Here is a 17,408-nt window from a genome sequence, read left to right as displayed (position 1 = left end):
CAGTATGTTCTGCTCCATTCTCAACATCTTTTGGTTTCCAAAAACAGTAACTTATTGTAAGTAAACAAAAACGGTAAAAAGCAGTTTCATGTGTGCTTATTTTATTTTAATTTAATTTGCTTTGATGTGAAAATAAAATACAACAAATAATAATAATACCCATCCGTTACTACATGTGAAGGGCACAATACTGGGTTTAAAAACACAGCTGAAACATGAAGTGGAGTCTGTCAAATCTCGCAATTTCCTTCTTCCCATTGCGCTGCAACGGAACTAGGATGAGCCGCCCGAAGGGCGGCGAAATTCTAGTAGCCTACAAAAGTATAAAAAAAGAGCAATTGGAAACAGTGAAAACAGGACGTTTATAGAGGAATATGGACAGTAAACAATGTGTTTATCCTACCTGTGGTCTCTCAATGCAAAGCCGTTTTGAAGTTACACAAAGAATGTTTAATTTCCACCCAAGAAGAGAAGCACTTTGATGAGGTCCATGCATGCTTTGCACTGTGCACTGCGCAGTCAGACCTGCCTGAGAGGAACGTGCGGTGGCTGTGCTGCCTATCTTGTATAGCCTATATACTAATCTATTCTACACTACACCATTTAATAGTAACAATAATGTAGAAGATCCGTTTTTTTTCTTGTCTTTCCGGATTGGTAATCACCATAATTTATATCTGTTCTCCAAAAATAGCTCCTCTACAAGCTCGTGCATGCGGGCTGCAGATCGGCTATTTTTGGAGAAGAGATTTATAGACATTATGTGCAAATATAAAATAGCTGTGATACTTATATGCAAGTGGTTATGGTGAAATAAACCATTAACACTAGTTAGTTTGGAGGGGGCGAGGGGACTATGACATCACCGTTTCAGCAAATTAGGCGGCATTCGCTGTACACACGGAGACGTGAAAGTCGCGTCTCCAAACTTTCCCACTTTCCCAATCGTCCTCATCTGGATGGCCCCTGTATCTACACATCATTATTCCTGTGTCTATCATGAGAGAGTCAAATGGTCTCGTCCATTGCTCTCATCCTTTTTCATTTGCGTCTCGTATCTTCTGTGTCCGTCTCATCTGTAGCTGAATCTGTATACTTATATGCATGTCCTCCGTTTCGGGATCTCTGAATAACAACAAAAGATAATCTACATGGCTGTTGTTGGCAAACTGCACGGTCGCGCACACAAGGCATAAATGTTGCATATGCATGTCGTCGTCATTGTAGTTTTTCAAACACCTCCGGACTCATCCCTGATGTCATCAACATTAAGCCCATATATGGGAATGCCCATATATGGAGATCCCTGATGTCATCAATATTGGCCAGCAACTCATCAGACCTCAAACCCTTAGATCTCCATAATGGAGCTGACCTGTTCTGACATTCCATATGTTGATCCTTCCCCATCCATCCTTCCTCTTCGATGTCTCTCTTTTGACTGATAAAAGTCCTATCCATTGAAATTCTAGACGGTCCTGCCCCAACGTTATTAGTGCAGCCGTGCCCGGCAACAGGCCCGGAAATTAAGGCCCAGCCCTACTGGGCCCTCATTCAAGACACTGCCCCCGATGCCACCCTTAGATCTCCATATATGAAGCTGACCTGTTCTGACATTCCATATATTGATCTGACCTCATCAAACCCTGTTTGTACACTCAAGACACGCTCCATATATGGCCAGTACAGAATTAATTCCATATGTTGATCTGACACCCCATGCCAAAGCGCCAGCACTCACCCATCTGTTTGCTGTCACCCAGGCACGCGACCTCCCTTTAGGGCCGCTTCTCGCCCTCAGGCATCTTACTGGTAGTAATCTCTGTGTTTTTTTGCAGGCATTAATTTGTGTGAACTAATGAAGGAAGCAGCATGTAGCATTGCCCTTTATGTGATTGAAGATGTTTCATGCCTGCTCAGAAATGGACAAACTAGGTGGTTACATGTGGCAGCGTGGTTTAACCACTTAAACCCTATACTTAGTTAATTCGGGTCCCCCAGGGCTCTATAGCTCCCCCCCCCCCCCCCCCCCCCCCCGCCTTTTTTCCCTCTAGACCAAATTGCTTTGCTGAAAATACCCGGCTATACAGTACGTTTGTCTAAATGAAACATGCAGTTTCACTGTTTCACAATTTCAAACATTTCAGTATGTGACGACCATCAACACATTACTCTATTCTTGTACCCAAGTCTATCAAATCCTTATCATTAATGTTCACACTAGACTAGAGGGTAGCATGGGTCCAACTGGAACCGAATACCCGAGAGCCGAACCGAGTCTCGGTCGGGGCATCTGAAATGCATGTACTCGAAAGGGCCCGTGAGGACCCGAGCTTGAAATATATATATATTAAACCCTTCAACTTTATAAATGGGTTTAAAAAATATACATATGCGTGCAACCGTGCATTGTAATTATTACATTCTAAAATCCATGTTGTCACACTGTAGTCACACCGGCTATATTAATGCAATCAGATGTGTGGGACAGTTTTGTTGTGATTGTCGACGGCTCCGGTAAGAAAAATCACTAATATTATGCAACCCTCCGCTGCGTCGGAGAGGCGGTGGTGATGCTCCTATAGACGAGCAGTCTCATGTCATGGGGAAAATAATAAGCATAATAATTATTGCATCGGACACAGTATGGGTCCAAAACTATTTAGGATCCCATTCAATTTTAACCCATTCAGGCCTGACGTCGAAATTTAAAAAAAAAAGTTTTCTAAACCATGACAATTTTCGGAAAGAAAAAGGCACATTTTAACGATTTTTCAAAAATAGCAGACCTACAAGTTCATAGCGCGCCACTCGGTGGCGCGCTATGAGCTTGTAGATCTGCTATTTTTCAATAGCTAAATTATAACATAATGTTTAAAACACCAAAAGGGTTCCCGCCCAAAATGGGTTAATGGTTAATGTGGTTAAACGCTAACGTGACATGGATGCGTTCCAGGTCTCAATGGATTAATCAGCTCTTTTTCGGACCGGGTCCAATCCTTCTCGGGGCCATTTAGTGCTGGGTGCGGTAAATATAAGGTTCCTCGGCTCCTTTCAGTTCTGTCCAAATGTCCTCGGTTCTGTTTCGGACCGGGTCCAATTGTATGGACCCGTACCACCCTCTACTTCACACCCTCATTTCCTAGACAGTGAAATAAAATGATAACAACATCGACTTCCTAACAAAACTGTTTTGTATTGAGTTGTGCTTGAAATGTACTGTAATTCTGCAAACTGTAATAGATACTTCAATCAATACTAAATACTTCAATCAATCAACTGTAATAAATACTTAAATCAATACTAAATACTTCAATCAATCAATCAATGGGGAAGTTATTTTCATTTGACTTCACAAAGTCACACTATGAGCTTTTGTTGGTTATATCAGAATACACTAAATGTCTCCATTAATTCAACTTTAACAATTTACAGTAGCAGGAATACAGTAGACAGTAGAGAGGTGGGATGGCTCTTAGTGCATTGTTCAAACCACAATGCTGCTATTATATCGCACCTCTTGCTCTCTTTTTCCCTCTCTTTTTCTTTCTTTCCTTTCCCCTACCTACATCTTTGTAATTGTTGTTCTGGCCCAAGTCTCAACTCTACACACTCACACACGCTCTCACTCACCACCACCACCACCCTGCCACCCCTTCACACACACGAAACACATGCTGCATATGCGCCCGCGTGCACTTGCGCGCGCACACACACACACACACACACACACACACACACACACACACACACACACACACACACACACACCGTGTGGTTTCACTAAAGTGCTTCATAAGCTGTAAAAGAATTCTCAGGGTTCAAACCAGCTTCAGGTTCTTGGCGACAGCAGAACTTCATGTTCTTTCTCTCTCAGCTTCCCCAGAAAGCCTCAGTTCCCACGTTCCCCAAGTTCTAATGTTGTCCATTTTCCCTTTACGAGACGCATGGCAAGCAACCACTGCCATGTTTATTTTGGGACTACAGACACATTTAAGACCCCATGAAGTGAATCATCCATGGCATGACTGTTTTTTATTTTATTTTATTTTTTCCCTGTTTTATCTTTTAAGTCATTAAGTAATGTTCATAACGACGAGGTAGTCTGAAAAGTGTTTGAAGAATCTGCCTTTGGGAAACTTTCCCTTGAAATAAACCAACATCTTGTTTATAAACGGTTTCTGTTCGGTCAGTCAATCAAATATACAGGTCATTTGGATTGATTATTCTTTTGAGATCAATAGGAAGTGAAAAAGATAAGAGAAACATAACACAGATTTGGCAGCCTGGCCTTCCTGTCTGGTATTTTGCTATCAATTGGAAAATGATGTGTGCAGTTTCTTTTACTGAAGCGGCACAAATCCCAATGCAGCATTCTGCCTCATTCGCCTGATAACATTGGCATGTTTGTGAAAAGGATAAGTCTTATGAAGTAAGGAAATACATTAGATTTTTTTACTTGTTAAATGACGTGGAATTTACAATGATTGAATGTGCAGCCTCACACTATAGATAATGTCATACAGTAGATGGACCTATTTGTATACAAATGTAATGGATTCAGCAGGGCACCCAATTCTGTTCTCGCATGATATATCCAGACATGTACTGTCCCATTTTTAATATTACATTTCTAGTTAAACTCACCCCAAAAGACTGCCATGCCATGTCTAAAGACAGCTATTACAGCTTTTCACTACAATAGTTGGTCCAGAAATCCAACATAGGCATAGGCAACCACGCATAGGCCTACAATGCGAAGAGCTCATGTGTCATCCTCTTCTTGTGATCACTTTGTTTTCAAAGTCTTGTTGAATACAGAGCAAACACAAAATGTCAGCGCAATTGTAAATTGCAGACTTCAGGATGACCCCCCCACCCCCACCCCCATGTTCTTCATGTGTTAATATGGCACTTTGGGCTCATACTACAAGGCCTGCACAAACATGGATGTTTATGTCTCAAACTATCCATGGCCTATGCTGCTTGTATTATGTCACAGTATATACATGTAACATTACATACCTTAGAATAGTTTAACCATTTAAACTCGACCTTGTAATGTTATAACTTACATAATAATACCTCGCTGGGGTCTTTCTCGAACGTGTCTTTGATAGCGGCCTCTTAAAATGGGGCCCAGGGACCCCCACTGGTCCTTGAAGGGAGTCCAGGAGGTCGCCAGCAAAATGAATGTTAAGGTGGGTTCAGACTTGGATGGTTAGAGTGGCGCGATTACATACAAAGTCAATGCAAAGACGAGAAGTTGCGCGAACGGGCACGGCGCGGCACAAATGGGGCGAACCGAGCGAATATATATATATATATATATATATATATATATATATATATATATATATATACTGTATTCAGGTCTGAACGCAGCTTTAGTTAATATTAAATGGAATGCTCTATAGGTCCTTTTCCTGGTTGTCAGAGGTGTTCCCTTCCCTGCACAACAACAAGAAACAGTCCTTTTCCTGGTTGTCAGAGGTGTTCCCTTCCCTGCACAACAACAAGAAACAGTCCTTTTCCTGGTTGTCAGAGGTGTTCCCTTCCCTGCACAACAACAAGAAACAGTCCTTTTCCTGGTTGTCAGAGGTGTTCCCTTCCCTGCACAACAACCAGAAACAGACAGACAGGTGCAGCAGAGACAGCAGAGAGATGACAAGAGGAATGGAACATTGAACCAGTATAGGCTACTAGGAGGGCTGGGCTGAATGGATGAGAGAGAGAGAGATGGAGAGAATGAGCCAGAGTATAAAGTAAGGCTGGGCAGGGTGAGCCTGAAAAGGAGAGAAAGAGAGAACACCAGAGTCAACTATTTGAGGAGACAGGTGGGGATTATTAAAGAAATAAAAAAGTATGTAATATTTGAGTTATCAAGATATTAAATAGTTCTATGGTAAGAAGTCAGAGAGAGAGACGCCCTAATGTGTGTTTGTGTGTGTGTGGTTCTGAGAAATCTGAGGGGTGTAAGGCACTCAGTGGCTCGGGTTGCCGTGCCAACAACTCAGCAGATTCCTTCAAGTTCCCGTTGCTGACACGCGTGCGTGTTAGAGAGAGGGGGGGGGGCATTGAAGCACTTGACAGTTGACACACCTCAGCGAATTAAAGTCTTGCTGTACATCACGCACACACACAACAGCATGCACATACACACACACAGAGCGCTGACTTCTGAACTCTGCGTCCTTCTCTGTCTGCCTACCTGCTGTGTGTGTGCGTGTGGTGTGTCCCCTCCTAACAGGGTACAATTAGTGTATCCTCCCCAGCCTCGGGCTTACTGTTAACTGTCAGGAGTCAAGACAGACTAACAGCTAGCAGTTGACCTATTGATGGGGTGGAAAAGTGCCGTGTGTGTGTGTGCGCGCGTGTGTGTGTGTGTGTGTGTGTGTGTGTGTGTGTGTGTGTGTGTGTGTGTGTGTGTGTGTGTGTGTGTGTGTGTGTGTGTGTGTGTGTGTGTGTGTGTGTGTGTGTGTGTGTGTGTGTGTGTGTGTGTGTGTGTGTGTGTGTGTGTGTGTGTGTGTGTGTGACGACAAGGACTTAATATGTTTCCATCAGTCTACCTGTCACCTGAGGGTGAGATAAGATGAAGTGAGAGTTTAGGACGGAGAGAAGAGAGTAGTGGGTGGGAGAGAGTAATGGTTTTTATACACAATGAGGTTTCAGCATATCGTTTATTCATAGAAATGATTTGATTTATTTTATTTATGAAATACTTTTGAAATGTGTTTCAAATGTGTTTCAATGTGAATTAATTTAATTGAAAAAGATTTGTTGCGACCATAGGTCGCAGATTGCTATGTAAACCTGTCAGTCCATTCGTCCGCCTGTCCGTCACGCCTCGTGACACGCTCCATATATGGCCATCAGTCCGCCACGCCTCGTGACACGCTATGGCCGTCTCCAAATATGAAGATCATGACACTGACCTCATCAAACCCTGGATAGCCATACATGGAGAAGACTGGATCAGAAGCCGGCCAGCAACTCTACATCTGACCTCAAACCTTAAACCCTTAGATCTCCATATATGGAGCTGACCTCTTCTGACATTCCATATGTTGATCCTTCCCCATCCGTCCTTCCTCTTCAATGTCTCCCTTTTGACTGATACCTGTCCATTCAAACTCGACAGACAGGCCTGCCCCAAAGTTATTAGCGCAGCCGGCGAAAACTATAGTTCTCAACAGGCCCGAAAATTAAGGCCCGACCCATTTACATCACCATTACATCACCTAATCAACATGAGTTAGACTTTAATATATTAGCGCCCCTCACTTCTCACAGGTGTGATGCATTAATGGATTTCACAAAAAAGTTTTACTCGCAAACCCATAAGCAAACCCATAAGAATTGGTCCACGTGTGTCCCGACCCACTGTGGGAAACCACACTAGCTGTTATGGAGGCACACATGCGCAGCCTAACTAACACAGTACATTAAGTGTGCGTCCCGCTGTTAAATGTTCTCCATCACATGCATTCCTTTCCTCCGCCCTCTCCCTCCAGTCGAGACGTTTCCATGCCAACAACAATGTTGGGCTTGGCTCCTTCTGAGCTCATCCAACTCCCAGACCAGTCAGCGGAGGCAGAGGGCATTAAACCCTAGCTGGTCTGGAAAGACTTTGGCCTAACCGAGGCGTGGGTCCCTGGTTCAATCCCCGCAAGAGTCCATTATGCGTCCGTCGAAGTGCCCATGAGCAATACACTGACACACGCTACTATTCTATCGCAGTAGTTTTCAACCAGTGGTCCGGGGAACACCAGTGGTCCTTGAGGGGGTTCCAGGTGGTCCCCAGCTAAATGATGGAGAGTTGGTAACCAAGTGGACCCGTAAAGGTCCTTTTGGTTTAATTTTACGCTCTCAAGAGTTAAATTATTGTTAAACATCTGCATTACTTAATTTACAAGAAGTCTACACAATTACAGAACGTAGAATAATTGTTATTTTGATCAACGTTTGCCTGTTATCTCCTAATAGTACCACGTCAATACAGCATGGAATTGTGGACAAAATCTTATCCAACGATAACAAAATATTCTAAGTCTGAGAAGCTAAATCTTATCAAATGGTGGTCCTTGGCTCAAATGCAGAATAAATAATGGACCTTGATATGAAAAGGTTGGAAACCAGTTAAACAACGGTTCTATCGTATTCCTTGCTTTTGAAAAGGTTGAAGCAGTTTGTCATTGATGATAGTTAAATAGAACACATCGAGAATAGATTAGATCCGGATGAATAATAGTACTGGGCATGGGGCGGCCATAGCTGAATGCTTAGAGAGCCCGCCTGAGAGGCCGAAGGTCCCAGGTTCGATTCCAGGCCTCAGCCATGTGTCTCTGAGCAAGACTATTAACCCTAACTGCTCCCCAAGTGTCATAGAAAGAATGGTGCACACTGCTCCTAGTACTGTGATGGGTAAGTGCATGGAGTGGAGACCAAATGTTGTCTCAGTAAGACAGCCCTCCCCCTATCCACAAGGAGGAGCAGTGCACCAAAGCATTATGGGAATTGTAGTCCAGGAAGGAAGTGAGCCCAGTGTCCATGACATCATGGAGTCCATGGACACTTTGAAATACTGAAATATCTAAAAACACATATTACCCACATAAAAACCCCCGGAAAGTGTTTCTTCATTCAAATAAGATCTTATTGCAAAAGGGGTGAAGTGTCCCTTTAAGGGTTCGTAACACTGAAAGTCAGAGTGTGCATTCTCAGAGTTACAGTAGTCCGGTCAGTATTCTGCGCGTGCGTGCGTGCGTGCGTGCGTGCGTGCGTGCGTGCGTGCGTGCGTGCGTGCGTGCGTGCGTGCGTGCGTGCGTACGTGCATACGCGCGTGCGTGCGTGCGTGTGTCTGTCTGTCTGTCTGTCTGTCTGACGGGGGCTGTTTTTTCCTGTCTTAGACTGCAGAATGCCAGACATGCACGTCTGACCTACCTACACTCACCACTGCCTACCGTATAAGGGGAGAGAGAGAGAAGGAATAAAGGCTTAGCATATGTGTGTGGGTGTGGGTGGATTCTAGCTGTGTGTGTGTGTGGCTGTGTGCGTGCGCGCACAAAATCTCTGTGTTTGATCGAGAAAGAGGGGAAAGGCGGGAGAAGCATTGTCCACACAGTAATTGGCATAATTAGTATGTCCATTTTTGTGTGAGTCTGTGTTTGTGTGCGTGCGTGCATGCATGCACATATGTGCTGCACATTTGTGTGCGGGGGGGAGGGAGTTGTAAATGTGTACACACATGACGTATATGTATGGGAAGTACTGGTGTTTGTCTGGGCATTTCTGAGCGTGTGTGTGTGTGTGTGTGTGTGTGTGTGTGTGTGTGTGTGTGCGCGCATCTTTTGTGCGTTTCATGAGACAGGCATGCAAGGGTCTGTAGACCATCCAAGGTTGAGCCAATGGCAGTGAAAGGAACACCGTCGGACCCAAATGGACTAAACAGACTAGGTCTTAAAAGGCCTGCAATTTCCTTTGCGAGCTCTCACACACACACACACACACACACACACACACACACACACACTAAACTACAGGCTTGGGCACAGACATAAACACTGTGTGTGTGTGTGTGTGTGTGTGTGTGTGTGTGTGTGTGTGTGTGTGTGTGTGTGTGTGTGTGTGTGTGTGTGTGTGTGTGTGTGTGTGTGTGTGTGTGTGTGTGTGTGTGTGTGTGTGTGTGTGTGTGTGTGTGTGTGTGTGTGTGTGTGCAATATATATATCCCACATGACAGATTAAAAAGACCTTTGCACTGGTCAGGGGGAGGAGGTTGCTCCTGTGTATTACCATCATCAGGGAAGAGAGGAGAGGAAAGAGGAGGAACTGTAGAAAACTGAGGTTCACTTGAAAGTTGCGCTTCCCTCAAATCCTCTGGTGTGTGTGTGTGTGTGTGTGTGTGTGTGTGTGTGTGTGTGTGTGTGTGTGTGTGTGTGTGAAACCTGCACTTTGTCTCTGAGGGCTTAAAGAAGCATAACTGTAAATCGAGCGAGAGAGAGTGAGGAGGGAGTCGTTCTTCAACAAGTGAAGCATGACGAGGTAAAAAGTGAGTGAAATAGGGATAGTAGAAAAAAAGCACACCTGTGTGAAGTGAGGGGCGCTAATATAATTAAGTCTAACTCATGTTGCTATGATTAGATGATGTAATGGTGATGTAAAACAAACACAGACAAAACAAACATTAAACTCTTTTTATTGTTAATGGCATTTAATGTTTGTCTTAGCGACTAAACAAACATTAAACTCTGTCCATTGTCAATGGCGTTTTTAATGTTTGTTTAACTAAAAACAAACATTAAACCTGTATACAGGAGGGGCTAGCGCCCCTCAAAACGAAAAAACAGTCTTCTGAGAGAGTGAGAATCAATGACGGTGAAAAGAGAGAGAGAGGTGCGAAAGGCGATGATGGGGAAAAGGAACTAATGAGGCGAGGAGACGAGGCCATGGGACGAGAAAGGAGAGGCAGCCGGGATGGACAGCATGAATGAGATTTCAATCTGTCCTGATAGAACGGAAGAGAGAGAGAAAGGGAAAAGAAGAATGAACAACAAGAGAGACAAGACGAGGCTAGTAGAAAAACAAACAGAGTGGAATAGAGTTCAAAAGCGAGACAAAGGAAAAGAGAGAAAATTAGGAGATAGATAGGGGATGGGTAGAGACTATAGGGAGCCGAGCAGAAAGAAAGACAGAGAGACATAGAGGGAGGGAGGGACGTGGAAAACCTTGTGTCTGGCCTTGATGAGAAAGCCATACAGTTGTGCACATTCCCTCGTCCCCGAGTGGGAGGGGAGAGAGAAGAATGGAGGGGAGGGAAAGGGGGAGGAAGGAGAGGCTCCTGTGAATACCTTTCTGTGACTAATGTATTTTTCACACGTTTAACCTCCATCCATCCATCATTGTGTCAGAGAGCAGTCTCTCCTATAAAAACACAGAAGCCTTCTGCAACTTTCTGTGCCTACAACACTACTGTATCTGTTCTGTTCTCTCTTCTCCTCTGTTCTCCTCTCCTTTACCCGTTGGGCCGTTTCTACTCAGCTCTATAGTCTCAGTGTAATTGGTCCCACTGGTCTGGTGGCTCCTTTTAATTCTCCTCCTGTGACTATGTTTAGACAGCTCTTTCCCTCCATCCCTGTCCAAAGAAATACAGGCCAAGAAAGGCACATATTCTTTTTTTTGCATTGAAGGCACTATATGGATCACTAAATTCATATAGCAAAAGTTCAAAATACAAATCCACTGTGCCATCTGCCGTTTAGCGTTTGGACATACTGTAGGTTTACAACCGGACTTAGTGAAACCTTCTTCACAAGGACAAGGTAGAAAGCAAAGGACACGATGGATTTTCCATTAGGTTTCACTACCAGTCGACGGGCTGGACACATCAAGTACTTCAAATATTTGAAAACATGTTCTCATTTACGTAATTTGTCTGTACCAGGCCGTACTGTGTTTTCTGTCAGATAAGCCAGTACCAGAATGTCAGATGCTGAGCTGCGTGGTTCCTGCATGTTCCTAACCTTACCTTACAGGGGCATTGCACACAGGATTTATCTGGTATACATTTTACACTTTTACTACCCCCCAAAACAGCCTAACTTCAAAATCTAATGGACAGATTTCCATGAAAGTTACTGCGCACATTCATGCTCCCTGGAAGATGGCCCTAACCATTAGTGGGGTCCCCTTAAAATGTAAGTGGTCCCATGACCTTTCCTCTATCGCCACCCTCAGGCCAAAACGGTCATCTTTCTTATTCCATTTTTCGCCCTACTACTAAGAGCACGGCCTCAAAGGATGGCAGTAAGTTCAAACAACTGTGTCTTGTCTGAAGGAAGCCAAACAAAAATAAGTTTTACTCATGTACCTGTAACAATAACAAAGTACAACCTTGAACCTTGTGGTCTGGTTCGGTGTATGAAATATTCACATACTAGTGAGATTGTGGGTAGTATATCTGTTTTTGTTGTGCCAATTTGAATGTTTTAATAAATCGATACACACATAATCAAAATGGCTGGGGAGTTCATAGTGGTGCCTTGCAGTTGGTTTTGTAGTCTGGTACAATATAGTACAGTACAGCATATTGCTGTATATTATACAGTAGGGAAACTTTGTTTTTGTAATTTTATGCTTTATTTTAGATAGATACATTGTAGTCTGGGCAGCATTCCTTTTCGGGTTTATGATCCGTTCGGGAGCGGATGATATTGCTACGTCGTGTTGTAGTATTGTTTTGTAGTCAACAATCATCCAGAACTTTTCCCTCAAACCGATTTTTCTCAATAAAAGCTGCAGGCTACGAGAGCTTTTATTGTTATTCTTCCGGTTTGAGGGAAAAGGAAGTTCCGATTGATTGTTCCTGCCTGATGACTACAAAACAATACTACAACATGACGTAGTGATATCATCCGCTCCAGACCGGTTCACACGGCAATTTTGTAACACAGATCAGGCTTTCCTCCGAGGTGGAAAGCCTGGTGACGTGAGGTTAGATACAGTGAGAGAGGCGGTGACATGCAGTAAAAAGCATTGGTTCTCCATGTAGGGTCCAAGGACGCCCAGGGGTCCTTGGGGAGGTTCCGGGGGGTCTGTGCCTGCGGCCAAAAACATATCAATTTGGGGTTCCTTGACTTAAAAAAGTTTGAGAACCAGTGCAGTAAAGAGGGCCTCGACTCCCCTCGAGTGGATTTGAACCAGGGTCAGCTGTGAGGCCTATATAGTCTTATCTATATAATGGCATTACTTGTTGACCCACTGGGGCGCAGGGGGCTGGGGCAACTTGTGATTTCAAAGGGAGCTGGTGGAACCTCCGTTGATTGAGATATGCAGTGCACACTGGTGCTGACCCTCTGTACCACTGTGTCCATCTGCCTAGATGTCTTTGTCTCATTCACTCTCTTTTCATCCCCTTTCTCTCCTCACACTCACTCCCTTAAATTCCATCCTGCCTCGATCTCTCCCTCCCTTCATTCTGTTCCCTCCCTCCCCCTCTCTTCGTACCATCCTCCCTCTCTTTGAGGCCCTCGCCCTTCTCTCCTTCCATCCTTCTCTCCTCGCTCCCTTTCCCTCCCATCATCTCTTCTTCCCCTACAATATTCTGTCTCTCCTCCTCTCCCTCCCCCCGCCTCTCTCTCTCTCTCTCTCTCTCTCTCTCTCTCTCTCTCTCTCTCTCTCAATTCATCCTATACCCTCCCTCCCTTCGGTCAGTCAGCCATGGCAGCCTTTCCACCCACTATGTTTATCTAGTGTGTAGTTTCTCAGTCGACCGTGCCGCTAACCGGTCAAGGTCACGCTCAATTTCACATCTCTACTGACCAAAATAAATAAATAATATTAATATCCCCCTGGGTAGATATTAAACTGACAGATCTGTTGGTGTTTCTTGTCCTCTCTGTGGAAGCCAGCATTCTCTGTGTAAAAAGTGTTTTTTTAGGGTCGCTAGCCCGTCCTATGCCCAGCTTTGTGTGTTTGTGTGTACCCCATAGTGATGATTTCATTGGCTTAGCACGGAATGTGATGTATGATGGTAAGAGCGCCCCTCACTTCACAGTGTGATTTCTTTTCTTTTTTCTTTTTTTTTTAAAGTCAAATTGTACGTCGCCTCTGGACAATGATATTTAAAAATTCCTTGTTAAGATGATTTAATTATACTAGAAAAAAGTACCCTTTGGGCGTTAGGCCCTGTCCTACCTGGAATGAATGTCATACCATGAATTTCATCACCTCCCCCCCTCCCTCTACCCTGTCCCTCAGCTTCGTTTTTTTCTACACTCTTACAATTAATGCAAAAGGACAAACGTAAGTCTGTGTGTAAACAAAGGCTATCCGTTTTTCCACATCCACAGGTCCACCCAGAGTGTCTGAGCGCGTGGCCCACCGGCAGAGTGTCCGTCTGGGTCGCACCATGAAGCTGGCCTGCCCCGTGGTGGGTGACCCCCCGCCTCTCATCATGTGGACCAAAGACGGCAGAAACATCCACAGCGGCTGGACGCGCTTCCGTGTGCACCCGCAAGCACTGCGCATCAAGGAGGTGGAGATCGACGACGCCGGGACCTTCATCTGTAAGGCCACGAACGGCTTCGGGAGTGTCAACATCAACTATACCCTCATCGTTATAGGTGAGTCACAGATGGTATTAGTATCCTGTATACTGTAGCTACTGTATCTCCCTTTGACCAAGGGGGGGGTTCCCCTTTGCCGGAGTGCTAGAAGTTTTGGTTTTCCATGCGGGAGACGCAGGTTGGTTACAGGTAGTTGCATGCACAGACAGACCAGCCATTGTTACTGGTGTGATAAAACACACGGTGGCTGTGATGGAACACATGCAGTGTAGTCGTGAACGAGTAGAAGTGCGTGTGCGTGCGCATGTGTGTGTGCACATGTGCACGTGTGTGTGTGTGTGCGTCTGTGTACAGTATGTGAGAGGGAGTTAATGATGAGTCCCAGTCTGGCAGACTCTCCCAGGGAGAATGAGAGGCCAGTGGAGGGCCAATCATCCATGGAAGCCAGTCACAAGATCACCTCACAGCATGTCTCTCAACCTCTCCCTCTCTGTTCTTTCTTTCGCTGGGTCTAAATTAGCCAGGTTCATTTGATGGGCCTTTAATGATGAAATCAAGCTTACAGAATGGTGCAGTGTTTCTCTCTCTGTCAGGCAGCTATAGTTTTCTATGGACGTGTGTGTGTCTGCATGCATATTTATGTGCCTGCATGCACGGCAGTGTGCCAGCGTGATTATATAAATGGGGCATTTGTTAAATGAGATGTTTGTGTTTTGACTATGGTCATTGTGTGTGGGGGGACATGGCGTCATGTGGTTTGTGTGTGTGCATGTGTGCATGTGCGTGTGCGCGCGTCTTGTAATGAATGAGACATTTGTTGTTCTGTTGTGTGCTGTAGCAATACAGTGAGTGTCCCACTGTGTATTTGGATGTACCATTGATGTCTGTATGAGTGTGTGTGTGGCTACAATCTGGCTGTGCATATGCTCATGGTATTAACCGCTCTGCATCTTCAGAATGACTGGGGGACACATTGTGTGTGTTTGTGTGTTGTTTGCCTGTGTATTTTCTAGTTGATGTTTTCGTTTGGGCAAGTGTGTGTGTGCGTGCTTTATGCCTGTGTGCATGTGTTTTACATGTGTCTGCACAAGCCTGGATAGGTGTGCGTGAGTGCGTGCATGCCAGGTTTCAGTCAGATATGAGGTCATGCAGAGTTCCAACGATGCTGACTATCCATCCTCTGTCTACCCAGCCATGGTGCTTCAAAGTCTGCCTTCACTTGCATGTCACCGCACCAACATTATCAGTTAATAGCTGCCTCATAAATATCAGATTTAAATGTGTACACATGCATTTGAGGCAAACACGACGCATGTTGTAAGCAGATTCAGATTCTGGTTCAGGTTCATTTATTTGTTTGTCCCCGAAGGGTTCCGCTCTGCAAAGGCTGGCACAATTTAGGGGAGGGGACCTGCCGGCGCAAAGGAGACATTGGTGGAGGGATAGAGAAGCGGGATGGAGGAGCTGGCAATGCAGGGAGGGCGGGGTGGAGGAGGTGGAGTGCAGTGTTCATTTCATCGACTAAACCTATGACAAATATGTTTGTCGACCACCTTTTTTCACTGACGAAAACGAAATAAAAACCTAATATGTTAACAATTTCGTCAACAAATACTGGACACATGTTAGGGATAGGGACTAGTGGAGAATAAATCCAGTCGAACTAAGTCATTTTATGATTTGTTGCGCTTGAGTGTCATCTACAAGCTCACAACGCACCGCGACACATTTTGAGCTTGTAGATCGACTCTTCTCGGCATGCAGCCAAATGTAGATCATGCATTGCAACGGCATCACGGCCCGCCAAACATATTTTAGTCGACTAAGATCTTGTGGTATTCCGTCAACTAAAACTACACTAAAACTGCAAACCTTTCAGATGACTAAAATGTGACCTAAATGGAATTTTATTCAAAAGACTGATTCAAAAAAATTAACCCTGGCAGAGGGAGGGGTGGAGGAGAAGGTGATGCAGGGAGGGAGGGGTGGAGGAGATGACAACAGCTGCATCTGAGCTCATCCAGGCAATGCAGGAATACAGCTGTTGACTGTCGCTCTCAGTCTGTCTCTCTCTCTCTTTCTTTCTCATGCACATGCACACATTTTCAGCAAACAGATATGCAGTTGAAGCAAATACATTGACACGTTTTATGTCAATGTGTAGATTGCATACAAGCTTGTATTAAGGATCCTGATAGATAGTGATACTGTAGGTAACGTATGCAGTTTGTTGAATAGTTATAACCTTGCTTGTGAAAATGTTCCATTGGCTATTAACATCTACTGTACATGTATGGATACTTTGACAAACTCAAATGATTCAACAAATATCCTTCTCAGTCATTTTGTAACATTCAAATGTTTTTGTCAGTGTGAGTGAGACTCCAAAAGCCACATATTATATATACCTGTATATTAGGTTCAGTTCAGATATTTGCTTTGTACTGTATATGTCCATGTTGTTTGTGTATTGGAGCCTATAAATTATACATTCTGTTACATATCATACAGAATATCTGCATATTTTCATTCTATACAAGAAGTATACAATTTTACACAATAAACGCAAGAATTAAAGTGCCTGTGAAGAGCACTGAGAAGAGGGGACATTATAATAGAGGAAAAAAGTGGTTCATCATTTCTTACACAACCTCAAGAGGCTGCCTCATTACATGTCCCGTTCGAGCAAATAGCTCTCAGGAAGGGTTTACCTTCAAAGACGAACCCTTGTGTAACTCAACTCTGGAAGCGTGCCTTGTAGTCTCCTTGGAGAGGTAGTTAGTATGGAAAGTAGTGGTGGAGGTACTGGTGTCTTCAGCCATCTGAGCCATGTCTCTGAATGTTTTCATAGCTGGAACCATATATGAAGGGCCAATTATGTTCAGAACATGGGAAGACTGAGTGTGTAGTGTGCGCATGTATGATGTATAGTAGTTCCTTCTCTGGTTTAGCATTCACACAAACCAGATATTTAATGTGTTCGCTGGCTTACATATTCTACTACAAGCTACTGTAAAATTATGTTTTTTTTGTGTGCCCGCCCCTGATACCTTTCTACTCTCCTCTGAGTCCTCTCCACTCCTCTCTGCTTGCCTCCTTTTGTGAGAGAAATAAGCCAACCCACCTCCAAAAACAAGCCCAAAACAAGCCAACTCTTGCAAGAGAAATAAGCCAAATCTTCCCTCGAAAAACAAGCCAAAACAAGCCCAATAATATTATAATACTAATAAATACAAATGTCATGCATTTGTCATTATGAATAATATGTATGTCTATAATTATGAATGTTTTGGTAATTTATTATACTATTACACAAATACACACATAGTAGAGAGTACTAGAGA

The 17,408-nt window shown here is 44.1% G+C and overlaps 1 protein-coding gene across 1 annotated transcript in view; it reads left to right on the top strand.

The window, feature by feature from the left end:
* Nucleotides 1–17,408, top strand: part of fgfrl1a (fibroblast growth factor receptor like 1a) — a 209,562-nt gene that overhangs the window by 145,783 nt on the left and 46,371 nt on the right. The window contains exon 6 of the mRNA XM_079499303.1: nt 13,849–14,121. Within this exon, the coding sequence (XP_079355429.1) occupies nt 13,849–14,121 (273 nt within the window). The remainder of the gene's footprint in view (nt 1–13,848; nt 14,122–17,408) is intronic.

The sequence above is a fragment of the Electrona antarctica genome (assembly GCF_951216825.1).
Source record: "Electrona antarctica genome assembly, chromosome: 1".
Classification (NCBI taxonomy): Eukaryota; Metazoa; Chordata; class Actinopteri; order Myctophiformes; family Myctophidae; genus Electrona; species Electrona antarctica.
Note: the sequence above shows the minus strand (reverse complement) of the source record. Positions and strands in the feature narration are given on the sequence as shown.